Source organism: Amyelois transitella, chromosome 2 (assembly GCF_032362555.1).
Source record: "Amyelois transitella isolate CPQ chromosome 2, ilAmyTran1.1, whole genome shotgun sequence".
NCBI classification, from domain to species: domain Eukaryota; kingdom Metazoa; phylum Arthropoda; class Insecta; order Lepidoptera; family Pyralidae; genus Amyelois; species Amyelois transitella.
The window spans coordinates 1,452,416-1,466,526 of record NC_083505.1 but is presented as its reverse complement, the minus strand read 5'-3'; the positions used below and the strand labels follow the sequence as shown (position 1 = coordinate 1,466,526).

Genomic DNA, 14,111 nt, shown 5'->3' with positions numbered 1-14,111 from the left:
TTGCTATCCGTAATATAATCAATCTAGAAACAATATATGCACACATACATATGACGTCTTATACCCTTACAAGGTAGACAGAGACATTAATTATGAACTTAATTCTATCATTAAGCCAAATAGCTGAACGTGGCCATTTAAGTCTTTTCAAGACTTTTCAAGGCTCTGTCTACCCCGCAAGGGATATAGACGTGACCATATGTATGTATGTAAATTGAAAGTTCTAACAAACATGCATACATATAATCACATCTATATCCCTTGGGGGGTAGCCAGAGTCAATAGTCTTGAAAAGACTGTAAGGCCACGTACAACTGTATGGCTTAATGATGGATGAAACTTAGATTCAAATAATGACAGGTTGCTAGCCCATCGTCTACAAAAATAATCCCTAGTTTATTAGCCTTTCCCTTAGTCGCCTTTAATGACATTCATAGGATAGATATAGAACCACACGGCTATATACAAGTATGCCAAAAGTGTGTCAAGTTTTTCGTAGTAAGTAAGTATATCTTCTTCTTCTTCCTCCTTCCTCAGGGAGGTGAGGGTGTAACTATTTGGCGTTAGTTATTTTTACACCCTCATCCCTCTGTGGACGAGCCCGGGGTATGGTTTAACTGACCATTTTTTTTAAACATAGATAATATACCTATGTATATATGTATGGTCCATACATACTACTAATATTATAAATCTAATATATATATATATCCCAATATACCACAGTGGGAAGGTTAACAATAAAATAAACAGAACTGTTTAACGTCAATAAGTGATACCTTGTATCCAATTTTGAAAATAAATCTATTCTGTTCTATTCTAACCTTCTTTATTTAGTGTTCACAAAAATTAATTTTATAAGTATCAATAGGTATTTAAATTATACGCCCGGTTTTAGAAAACGAGACTTTTTTGAGTATCTGATCATTATTCGGGAATAACGGGACAGGTAGTCGAATAAAGGGACAGTCCCGATCAAAACAGGTGTCTGGTCACTTAAGGTATGCTGTGTGTATCCCAGTAATTAAAAAACACATGTCCAAAACTATTACATTATCTGCTCAAGAGATGTAGCGAAGATGTGGTTACCTGTATCAAATAGTAGGTCCATCACCGCTTATCTTCCTACACTTAAATTTGGAAAACTAGTCATATATACATATTTTTGCCCACAAAACATATTAGCTATTAAAAAAAAATGAAAACTATTACATTATCATCACTGCTATTGTCATGTTGCCGAATAATAATGTTACTCGCGATATTTCCCGAAAAAGAGCGGACTGGAGGTCAAGGTCAGCTGCGGGGGTGACCTTTGTTGAAACAGGTTACGCGTTCAACCCCGGTCATTTTATCTCGGGATCTCTTCGTAAAATATTCCCGATTTCTTTTTTAATATTGGCACAGAAAGAATCATTAGGCAGACGCATTATTTTAGAATGTTTGACTCTTAATATTTAACTCTTTTATTGAGATAACTTGACTTTGAGGGAAACTTTGAATTCCAGACAATAGTTGCCTTTGTTTGTTTGTGTAATTAAATAAATCCAAAGAAAATTTATGTATTTAGTCACGGCGGTTAAGATGAGAAAGCTTAATAGACAAGACAGGCTTTCGCATAAATATCTAATATTAGTATGGTTATTGATTTACGGTTAGTTTGATTCGTTTAATAATTGCACGCTGAATTTAAAAGCATTTCTCTTTTATCATCAATTTCAACGAAGTCATTTGTACATATGTTTAGTCTAAAGCGATGTGTTCGTTCATTTATTGTTTGCATTTGCTAATTTATCGAGAAAGTACGGCTATTTCGAAGTAACCTAATTCCATTACATAATGCCGATCATTCAATTTACCCACGCACATTTAGAAATAACTGCATATCACTTAACAGGTTATGCCTATTTCATGAAAGCTTTTGCTTTATTGTAGTCTTCAAATATGCGCCTACTAAAATATTATAGCAATGTGTATGATATGTAATTGGAATTTTAGCCCCATATAGGCGTTGTAAACTACGCCCGTACGCACGCACGTACTAACCGTTTTTATCGTGTCAAAAACCATCACTGTCCCGCTTCACGTCATAATAAAAAGCAAAACAGCTATAGTTTTCGCGCGATAAATACGGTGTCGCGCGTGCCATGCTATGGGAACTGGCCATAATAGGTATAGCTCTAGTGAGATGAAAAATCACCCGGGAGTAACGCCAGATGATGATTACCTATTAATTTGTACCATAAATTGCGATTAATTATGAGATGAGTTTGATGATGTATAGTCAAATGATGCACCCTATACTCCTCTCCAGAGAGGTAAGAATGTAACCGGATGTAAGGCCAAGAGAAGGAAGAATTATAAAAACATAAGTGCTTCTTTAAAATCATGAAAATATACAGATCCAGGGTAGCATTCATGCGGACAAACAAAAAGCCAAAAGCGTAATCCACGAAATAATTTACGCTGCGAACTTTGCCGAAAATAGACGTGAAAAGCTGCCAATTCAGCGCCACCGTTGAGACTGACGGCTATAATAACAATTCACTAGAGTTTCGAATTGAATTGGCTAAGTTAACTTTTTTCTAAATTATTACTTTTAGCTTTTACTTTTACTATCATTAAGCCAAACAGCTGAACGTGGCGTATCAGACTTTTCAAGACTGTTGGCTCTGTCTACCCCGCAAGGGATAAAGACGTGATTGTGTTACTTTTAGTTTTTTTTTATAAAGTAAAAGCTCACTTATATCCGGTTCCATAATTTTATCTGTCACTTAGAAAGTTCTTTTATTTAAAAATAATCATTTTATTTATTTATTTAAACTTCATTTTACAAAATACAAATGTATAGCACAATTGGCGGACTTAATGCTAAAAACATTATCTACCATAGTCAACCATTGGGTCTAACAGAGAACTTTATGTGGGGTCAAACTAAATATACCTACTCGTATTTTGTGTCGCCGTCCACGTGACGTCATAGTAGTATGTCGAGCAGTTTTTCATTACTGTATTTTCCTTCAACAAAGATACTTTTTTTTTCAAGTTGTAAACCTAAATAAAACAACATTTTAATGTATGTATAAAAACTTTACTTAGCCAATTCACTGGAGTTACGGATTCAATTCTCGGTGACTTTGCTCTTTTGTTACCATGAAGTTGGAATATTATCACCTGCGCCCGACTCCTTTCAAGCTATTTCAATGGAAAGGCGAATACGGCAGCAATTTGTGCTGTCCCCCTCTAATGGTATAGGACCACTCCATCTCTTTCCCACGGATGTCGTCGACTAAGGAATAGGCTTATAAACTTGGGATTCTTCTTGTAGGCGATGGGTACGCTACTTGTAACTAATAGAATGTAAATCTTATCATTAAGCTAAAAACAGCTGAAAGTGGCATATCTGTCGTTTCGAGACTGTTGGCTATGTCTACCCCGCAAGGATATAGGTGTGATTATATTGATGTATGTGTAGTTATAGGTATAATATCATGTTATATGCTTTACCTATTGGAATCGGGAATCACTTTTCAGAACGAATTATTGACAACATATAGAAGGTCTAATTATCTTCATTTCACTAACAAGCATGACATCAGTTTGGATCAGATCTTTAGTCTGTATGTAGATACCTATTTTATCCAAATACTACTGAATAGTTAAGGTTAAAACTTCTAAATTCGAATCCTACTTATACTCGTTTTATAAATGCGATAGTTTGTGAGTATGTAAGGATGTCAGTATGGATGTTTGTTACTCATTCACGCAAAAACTTCTGCACCGATTACGATGAAATTTGGTATGTAGGTAGCTGAAAACTCAGTATAACATATAGGCTACTTTTTATCCCGGAGTTCCCGCGGGATTGATAGGGTTTCCATGCGGACGAAGTCGCGGGCGGCCTCTTACCTACCATTCATCAATCTATCTATAGTCCCATTGATTTGACGACCAATGGTGGGAATACGAACATCATACATAGGTACATATAATCGAGTATCCCTTGCGGGGTAGATAGAGCCAACAGTCTTGAAAAGACTGATAGGCCACTTTCAGCCGTTTGGTTAATGATAGAAATGAGATTCAAATAGCGACGTGTTGCTAACCCATCGCCTAAAAAAAGAGACTCTCAAGTTTATAAGCCAATCCTTTAGTCGTCTTTTACGACGTGCATTGGAAAAAGATGCAGTGGTCCTATTCTTATTTGTATTAATGCCGGAAACCACACGAAACTTGTGATAAAATAAAAAGTTCTTGTTTATTTTATGACAGAAGGAAGAACGAAGGACCTTTAGCATAATCGTTTTCTTTGTCTTGTATCTGTTGATTACTTGCTTGCGATAAATATGCAAAGCCTGGTCGCTTCCCTAGTATATTGTAAATATGTGAGAACTCGGAAATGAAACCGCGACCTTTCTTCGGCGAGACGGGAGCTGGGCGCATGATCCATTAACCTACATCCGGGAGACAATATAAATAAATAAAGCCTTATAGTTCCCGGAACCAATACAAAAAAATAAAAGGACCACTCCATCTCTTTCCCATGGATGTCGTAAAAGGCGACTAAGGAATAGGCTTACAAACTTGCGATTCTTTTTAGGCGATGGGCTTGCAACCTGTCACTATTTGAATCTCAATTCTATCATTAAGCCAAATAGCTGAACGTAGCCATTCAGTCTTTTCAAGACTGTTGGCTCTGTCTACCCCGCAGGGGATATAGACGTGACCATATGTATGTATGTATATAAATAAATACAACTTGGTGAATAAAAAAACAGATGGGATGTTACAAATTGAACACCAATGGAGTTTGTCAAAAGAAAAAACAAATTATGACATCACTCTATACTAACAGCCAAAGAGTTGTAGCGGGAGCGATGATTCGGGCTCGACCAATGGGAAGATCCACCGCCAGGCTAGGTGTTGAAGGTTATCTATATATATAAAACTCTTCCGTTACTGAGTGACTGACTGACAGACAACGCACAGTCGAAACTACTGGTCGTAGACAGCTGAAATTTGGAATGTAGGTTCCTTGGGATATGTAGGGGAGCACTAAGAAAGGATTTTTGGAAATTCAACCCCCAAGGGGGGGAAAAGGGGTAAAAACGTTTCTATGAAAAATCTTATTCCTTGGGTTTATAAACTTGAAACTTGGCATGAACACGTACATAGGCAAGTAAATATGTTTGACATTATAAGTTTTTTCAAACTACCCTCCAATCGTGATTTAGGGGGTGCGATTGGGTGACTGATTTATTAACGCACAGCCGAAACCGCTCGGTATAGGAGTCTGAGATTTTGAACAGAGGTTCCTTTAGTAACATAAGTGAGCACTAAGAAGGGATTTTTGAAATGTCAACCCCCAAGGGGGGGAAACGGGATAAACTGAGCAGGGGCTGCGGGAAAGTTCTAACGAGATACCGTGGCCCCGGAACGCAAAGCGCAACTGAAGGAACGAGGTGGGTTTTAGTCAGTAAAAGTCTGACACTCCCTTCCGTTCCACCCAGAGCGGGAGAGGTCATTTGATGATTTCCCATCCTTAAAAAAAAAGACTTTGTATGACAACTTTCAGTCGTCTCTTTAACATACATAATAACATACATAATTATGTACATACATGCATAACATTAATAACATCACGCCTTTAAATCCCTATTTTGTGTTAACACTACCCATACAAACAGCTACGAAATTTGTCCGCATCCATTTTCACCTAAATTCTTAACGTTAATGAGATTTACTTTTTATTATCAGGTCAACCTAATAGCCTCACATGTACGTATAACTTCGTAAGAATTTTCTTTAAACTCCTAACCGTTGAGGAGTTGTACCTTCCATCATCAGCTCATTCACATGGGATGATGACTATCAGACGCAAATACTTAAACAGATCTATGAAATTGTCAAAAACGTAATTGCCTGTAAATTTGAGGTTTGCCCTTGATTTCCCTGGAATACCATCATCAGATCCTGACTAGGTAACAACGGGACCAACTTGAAAGTATACTCTACCGAACAAAAAAAGAATCACGTAAATCGGTCCATAAATCTCGGCGTAATAGGTATGCATAAATAAAACACCCGAATTTTATTTTCTATTAACTATCACGAGTTGTCTCGATGCTCGATAGATGGCGTTGGCATCAAGATAGATCGCGCTATGGTTTCGTTACCGTCATTTAGCTAGGTAGCGTAAAATATTTTAATTTATCGTGTAATTTTAGCAGCGCCCCTAGCGGACATACGCGAAACTATATGTAGTTTCGCGTATGTCCGCTAGGGGCTGTAATATGTTACACACTACAAATATTTTGATTTGAAATTATTATTCGTTTGATTCATTAACTTTTAACTTGACTTATTTAACTTATTTTACTCTCTATTTCAGTTAATTTTTGATTTGTTGATTAGATTTGATATTTTTGATAGTGATAGGTGTCGAAGTGCGAGAAGTCTTAAATATTGGTTAGTAAAAAATACGTATCAGTTGCGGAAAGCAGGATGGCACTAAATAGGATGGGATGGGACAGGATAGGACTGGACGGGGCAGGACGGGACACAACAGGTTGGGACGGGACGGAACAGAACGAGAAGAGACGGGACAAGACGGGAGAAGCCATATGAATTTAAACCAAATATAAACATAAAACAGCCCCGCACGATACGGGATAAAAAAATGGGTGAAATTTTATGGCGTATCCTTATAATATAAATACATTTGCGCGGGCGAAGCCGCGGGCAAAAGCTAGTATAATATATATGCTTCAATCCGTGAAATCTTTGCTTGCGCGATTTAGACTTTTCGCTGTTTTTAACCGATAGAGTCACGTAATTTTGTTTTTGTGACTTGTGGCATAGATACTACATATGTCGCCACATTGTACTGTATTATTAACAGATTATTAACTTTATTATCTGTTATACAAGGGATCAGTTTAATTTATTTTAATATAAAGTCATTTAAATATTTAACGATACACAATGAGAGCGTACATTTTTCTTGTTTATCATTTAAAGTAGAGCAATGTGACACTTTTTATTTTAAGTAGGCCACGTTTAACTTGATGATTTTATGATGAATGTGACATTCAAAAATAGGTACAGGTTGCATCTATTGGCTAGCATTGCTCTAAAGAAATCCCAATTTTGAAAAGCCCTTTCATTCTAAAATATGCGTAGGTGCTGGCACAAAATACGATTTTTTTTTCTTTTCTTCCAGGCATAGAAGCATACATTTAAAAATTAAAAAAAAAATGGCCTAAAAAAACTTATCATAGCCAATTATACAACGGTAGAGTGAAGATGCGCGACAACACTCATTGACCCACATCCAGCCAGCATTTTAGAGAGCACTACAGATAAATACGGAGGTCGCATCTACCCTCTTGTGAATCTTGTCAATCGATTTGTAGAACTTTGCAGGAGCAATTGACGGCTTCTATGGCGCAGCGGTAGTGCGCTTGTCTGTGACACCCGAGGTCCAGGGTTCGTATCCCGGTCAGGGCATGATGAGAAATTAACTTTTTCCGATTAACTTGGGTCTTGGGTGTTAATTTATATAAGTACCTATTTAATATAGGATATAGTATCGTTGATTGAGTATCTCGTAACACAATTCTCCAACTTACTTCGAGGCTCACTCAATCTGTGTTATCTGTCCCATATATATTTATATTTCGTTGGTCGGGAAGCTGTGACCTAAATTGATGATATATAGACCTCTTGATCTTGACGTTTTAAAACATAGACGTTTCGCTTTGTTTGACGTTTTGCTATTAAGACTATCTGATCAGGAGGGATCGATAACGACATCAAGAAAGTCTTTAAGGGTGTCCAATATCCATGGCCGTTAAGCCTTTTAAAAACTACAAATTTCTAGAAACTTCAGCAAAATTCACCTACAATTGCCATTTGTAAGGTTTCCTTAAACGGGTCAAGGGAAGGCCGCAGGTGTCTGTCTGTTGGTCACGTGGTATCCACGTTATATAGACAACAGAACAAAGAACCCCCGGTCCGTGGACGCAATTTGTTTTGTGATTACAACGAATCAAAATAAGTCCATTTTCATAGTAATAGTTCCTAAAGTTGCGTATACACTTTTGCAGGTGACGGTATTAACTTCGTGGTAAGCTCTGCAGTAGGTGGAAGACAAATACGAGTAAGATTTCATTCAATGATCGAAAAATGTTTTGTCAACATTCCTTTTCATATATATATTATAGTTGAAGAGTTTATTTCGGGAAGTTACTGTATCTACCTATTTGCAGGATTACAAATTCTTATACTGTAAGATTATGACCTAATCGGAGTGAATACGATAAAGGAATATCTCTTTTTTTTCTTATAACATACACTCACGTCTATATTCCTTGCGGGGTAGACAGAGCCAACAGTCTTGAAAAGACTGAATGGCCACGTTCAGCTATTCAGCTTTATGATAGAATTGAGATTATATAGTGACAGGTGGCTAGCCCATCGCCTAAAAGAAGAATCCCAAGTTTGAAAGCCTATCCCTTAGTCGCCTTTTACGACATCCATGGGAAAAAGATGGAGTGGTCCAATTCTTAATGTATTGTTGCCGGGAACCACACGGCACTTTCTTCTAATAATTAGGTACATTTACTTTCTTTTCGGCATAGACAACGTTTACTCCATGGATTTAGCTGGTAACGTATAAAATGCCATTGAGTAATGTGGCGTAGTTTCAGATTTCAAAAGGAATCCCGCAACTATTGACGCGAAGCGAAGCTCAAACTATCGACAAATTGCTTGCAAACTATGCGGGAAAAAAAATTTTATATAGATGCAAACATACATACCGTCACGTCTATGTCCGTTGCGGGGTAGACAGTGCCAGTTGAAAAGATTGATAGGCCACGTTCAACTGTTTGCCTTGATGATAGAATTGAGATGATTAAAAATAGTCACAGATTGCTAGCCCATCGCCTAAAAGAAGGATCCCAAGTTTATAAGGCCTATTATTTTTTCTATAAGTGCCAGGAACCACACGGCATTTATGAAGATGTCGCATTTTATTATAGACATTTTCAAAGTCATAAACTAAAACTATTTATGTTTTTAAAGTAATAAGTAAACAAAAAACAGCAAATGTATATCCTAATGAGACATAAATTGTTGGTGTTTATTAATTTCTTGGTAGAAAAAAGAAGATATGGCATTATGTCTTTAACGATTTATGTAAAGTACATACATTAGTTCGATTTCTAACTGATGTTCTTTGGCTAAAAACTAATTTCCTTTATCCAAAAGACAATTGTGAAGTGAAAGTGCCGTGTGGTTCCCGGCACCAATACAAAAAAGAATAGGACCACTCCATCTCTTTCCCATAGATGTCGTAAAAGGCGACTAAGGGATAGGTTTACAAACTTGGGATTCTTTTTCAGGCGATGGGCTAGCAACCTGTCACTATTTGAATCTCAATTCTATCATTAAGCTAAATAGCTGAATGTGGCCTATCAGTCTTTCTACGCCACAAGGGTTGGCTCTGTCTACCCCACAAGGGATACAGACGTGGCCATGTGTATGTATTTAAAAGACAATTGAGTTTGAATCTTAATGCCAGCATGAACACTCAGAGCAGATTTTTTAATATATGAATAAAAAATGTTAGTACAAAATGCGAAAGTATGCCCATCTCGCTTCATCGCAGGATCAGGTTACCCGAATTTTTGAATAAAAGTAATGTAAGGCTACATTTCAGACAGGCGAAGTCACGAGCACAACAGCTAGTCCTACTACTATTATAAAGGCGAAAGTTTGTATGGATGTATGGATGTTTGTTACTCTTTCACGAAAAAACTACTGAACCGATTACCATGAAATTTGGTATGTAGGTAGCTGAAGACCCAGAATAACACATAGGCTACTTTTTATCCCAGAGTTCCCGCGGGATTGATAGGGTTTCCATGCGGACGAAGTCGCGGGCGGCCTCTAGTTATAAATAAAACGTTTCTAGTTCAATAAATAGCTCGTCGCAATGCAACACTAATCGTGCCTGGTGGATTTGCATGTCATTAACATAAGCATTCGTGACCAATACGAGAACGGATTGCTATAGAACAATTTTTTAACTTAATTTCAATAAAATCTTTGATTTTACTATTGTCAGTAGAAGTGGAAGTCTTAGTCTTCCATATATCTTTTTATGTCGGATAATAAACTTGGGATTCTTCTTTTAAGCGAAGGGTTAGCAACCTGTCACTTTATATGAATCTCAATTCTATTAGTAAGCCAAATAGCTGAATGTGGCCTATCAGTATTTTCAAGACTGTTGGCTCTGTCTACCCCGCAAGGGTAGACGTGATTATATGTATGTATGTTTTTTCTTCTTTTAGGCGAAGGGTTAGCAACCTGTCACTATTTTGATCTCCATTCGGCCTCTGTGGCGCAGCGGTAGTGCGACACTTGAGGTTGCCAGGATCGAATCCCGCCCAGGGCATGATGGGAAACGAACTGTTTCTAATTGGCTTGGGTCCTAGATGTTTATCTATATATAAGTTTTTATTCTAAAATAAAGTATGTATCATTGAGTAACTTTCTCCTAACACAAGCTTCGAACTTACTTCGAGGCTAACTCTCTGGGTAATTTGTCAACAAAAAAAATTGCCAGTGAGATAACCTTCTCGACAACATCTTTCAAAAACGAATCAAATCATCTAAAAAAAAACTTTTAATACTCAAACTTCTAAGTCAACTATGCAATAGCCACAACCTTTTTCATACGCTCCAAAAAGCTTTTATCTTTAAAAGAGTTGTACATCCACTCGCATCAATCACAAAATGGAAACTTATGAGTTCGCGTCTCTCAGCTCAGTCAATCCACGCTGGCTGGTTATAAAATGGATCTTTTTTATATCCACACCTCATAAAAGAAAAAGCGTGTTTGTTATTTTTATGGTCAAACTCTAATGTAAACATAATTATACCTAACCATAATTTAAACATTTGAAAACTTACAACCTGTTCCCTGTGGTTCCTGGCACCAATACAAAAAAGAATAGGACCACTCCATGTCTTTCCTATGGATATCGTAAAAGGCGACTAAGGGATAGGCTTACAAACTTGGGATTCTTTTTTAGGCGATGGGCTAGCAACCTGCCACTATTTGAATCTCAATTCTATCATTAAGCCAAATAGCTGAACGTTTCCATTCAGTCTTTTCAGGACGGTTGGCTCTGGCTACCCCGCAAGGGATATAAACCTGACCATATGTATGTATTGTAATTATACATGTATGTATATTATAAACTTCAGGCTATAATTTGTGATTTAAATGTAAAAGTCCGATATTAGTATTCAATTCTCGCTCACTGTATAAAACCTGATTATGATGGAACAAGGCCGAAGGGCTGGGACGAAGGGCAAGGTATACATGTATCCGCAACTTTATACTTTATTACCAAAAGGGTGAAATTGTATTTCGTTTGAGTGGTCCAAGGGTTAGGTTAAGTTTAAAACTAACTTTTGCAGGCCTTCGTTCTTCAAGAATTTTCAAAGTGTCATGTGAGTGTTTTTAAATATGAACGATTTCAAACCAATAAAATGTTTGTATTCATGCGTCAATTAAATACTTCCGGTTCCGTTACAATGTCACTTGGTAAACATTTTTTTTAATTTTGTTAAAATACATACACCTACAATAATAATAAAATAATCAACTTACCTAAATAATATAACCAAATATTTTAACTTTTGAGGAATATTCTCAGTAGAACCGGTCCATCTCTTTCCCGTGGATGTCGTGAAAGGCGATTAAGGGATGGGCTGATAAACTTGGCGTATTCTTATTTTAGGCGCTAGCAACCTTAAATCATACAGCAGACTGTGACCTTATAGTCTTTGCGAGACTGTTGGATCTGTCAACCCCTTAAAGGCTATAGACGTGATTATATATATGTATGTATTTTTTTAAAAATTTACTTTCAAGAGGGACGGCGAAGGATCAGGTCAAGAGTACCCGATACCGCTGAGCTTGCATGAAGAGAGTGATGAACGTGTATGAAATAGAAAGTAATATGCAGACGTGTTAATAGGAAAGATGGTTATATATATCAAAATAAATATATACGGGACAAATTACACAGAGTCCCTTAGTCGCCTTTTACGACATCCATGGGAAAGAGATGGAGTGGTCATATTCTTTTTTGTATTAGTATCGGGAACCACACGGTCGAAAAAAATCGATATATGTATGAATCTTACCAGAAGTATAGAGGGGCCTCCGTGGCGAGGGGGGCTGTGGGGGGTTGTGGTTGTCGTCTCGAGGGGGGCTGGCGACCGCGCCATCCGAGTTGTTGTTGCCTGGAGGCCCGGGACCCTCGCCGGCGCCCGCCTCCAATTGCAGCTGAAAAAATCATTCATTCGTTCATTCATATAGTCACGTCTATATCCCTTGGGGGGTAGGCAAAGCCAACAGTCTTGAAGAGACTGAAAGGCCACGTTCAGCTGTTTGGCTTTATGATAGAGATTCAAATAGTGACAGGTTGCTAGCCCATCGCCTAAAATAAGAGTCCCAAGTTTATACGCCTATCTCTTATATCCTATCTCTTATATTCTATAGTCTATAGCCTTAAAATTGTTCCCAGTTCATAAACCCTTCTTTTCAACGTAATGGTGAATAGAACCACCCGCCAATAGAAACTTAGAGTCTAAATCGCGCAAGCTAAGTTTCTACGAATAGGAACATAAATACAATCTCCGACTCTACATCGTATGGTCAGAGCATTGCAGCTAGCCTGGCGGAAAATCTTCCCTTTGTGATGAACCTAAAATCACATCTTTTTACCTTAGGGGTAGACAGAACCATCTCAGTCTTAATCGACAGTTAAGAATGAAAAAAGATACGTCCCTGTAATTTATAACCCTTGAGTTTCTGTCTCAAAGGTCAATCAAACACGACAATAAGGACCCATATAATTTCATAAGTACGTAGGTACTTAGCGGACAAGGGCCGAGTCGCGTGACCCCTCTTGTCGTGACGACACGTGACAACGAATTTCACTTGATATTAACATTGAAAGTCTTTAGTTCGAAAAAGGAGGAAGTTCTAAATTCGATTGTAATGTTTTTTTTTTTCATTCTGTTTGTTTAAACGATAAGGCCCAAATGTGAGTAGAAATCCTCTCTTTGTGCTCCCACAGATTAAAAAAGAAACTTACCTACATGTCAAATTTGAAATCTCTAGATCCAAATGGCGGTTTTTTAATGTGCGTCGATATGTCAATCGGTCAGAAATTTGTTTATTTGCCCTGGCAAACGTTGTTTTGCCATATAAATAATTTTTAAGTAATTTCTTGTAAAAAATATTGTTAAGGGTGGACAACCCTTATCACTAAGGGGTATGAAAAATAGATGTTGACCGATCCTCAGACCTACTCAATATGAACACAAATTTTCATGAGAATCGGTCAAGCCGTTTCGGAGGAGTACGGAAACGAACATTGTGACACGAGAATTTTTTATATAAGATAATTAATATGAAACTATCGTTTTGGAAGCGGTAATTAAGAAGTAATGTTTAAACTTTTTTTATACTATTTAGAGAACACATGGTATAAAAATTTTGCTACGAGTTTCAATCTTGACACGGCTGTTATAAATTCCCACATAACGTCCCTAATTCCTTTGTAACTCGCGAACGAAACTTTAACTGACTGTAATCAATTTAACGGGAGCCTATTCCTGAATGCAGTCCCAGACAGTTCCCTGCCATTTCGAATTGCAACTTTAACAACTTTTCGGCAACTTAATTTGCATTCCTGTCGTCTTTGATAGCTGGTTGTGTTCAAACTTTACAACTTTGACGAAGGCGTCTATAATTTTTCAAGTTACATACATACATACATACATATAATCACGTCTATATCCCTTGCGGGGTAGACAGAGCCAACAGTCCTGAGCGGACTGATAGGCCACGTTCAGCTATTTGGCTTTAAGATAGAATTGAGATTCGAATAGTGACAAGTTGCTAGCCTATCGCCTAAAAAAAGAATCTCAAGTTTGTAAGCCTATCCCTTAGTCGCATTTTACGACATCCATGGGAAAGAGATGGAGTGGTCCTATTCTTTTTTGAATTGGTGCCGGGAACC

At 37.4% G+C, this 14,111-nt stretch overlaps 2 protein-coding genes across 2 annotated transcripts in view; both read right to left on the bottom strand.

The window, feature by feature from the left end:
* Positions 1-12,829, bottom strand: part of LOC106136837 (dual specificity tyrosine-phosphorylation-regulated kinase 2) — a 39,813-nt gene extending 26,984 nt beyond the window's left edge. Inside the window, exons 1-2 of the mRNA XM_060947792.1 lie at positions 12,809-12,829; positions 12,226-12,367 (exon numbers count right to left, since the gene is read on the bottom strand). Of these exons, the coding sequence (XP_060803775.1) occupies positions 12,226-12,367; positions 12,809-12,829 (163 nt within the window). The remainder of the gene's footprint in view (positions 1-12,225; positions 12,368-12,808) is intronic.
* The window catches only part of LOC106136883 (prolactin regulatory element-binding protein), a 199,624-nt gene that overhangs the window by 18,837 nt on the left and 166,676 nt on the right, over positions 1-14,111 (bottom strand). The gene's annotated exons all lie outside the window — the stretch shown is intronic.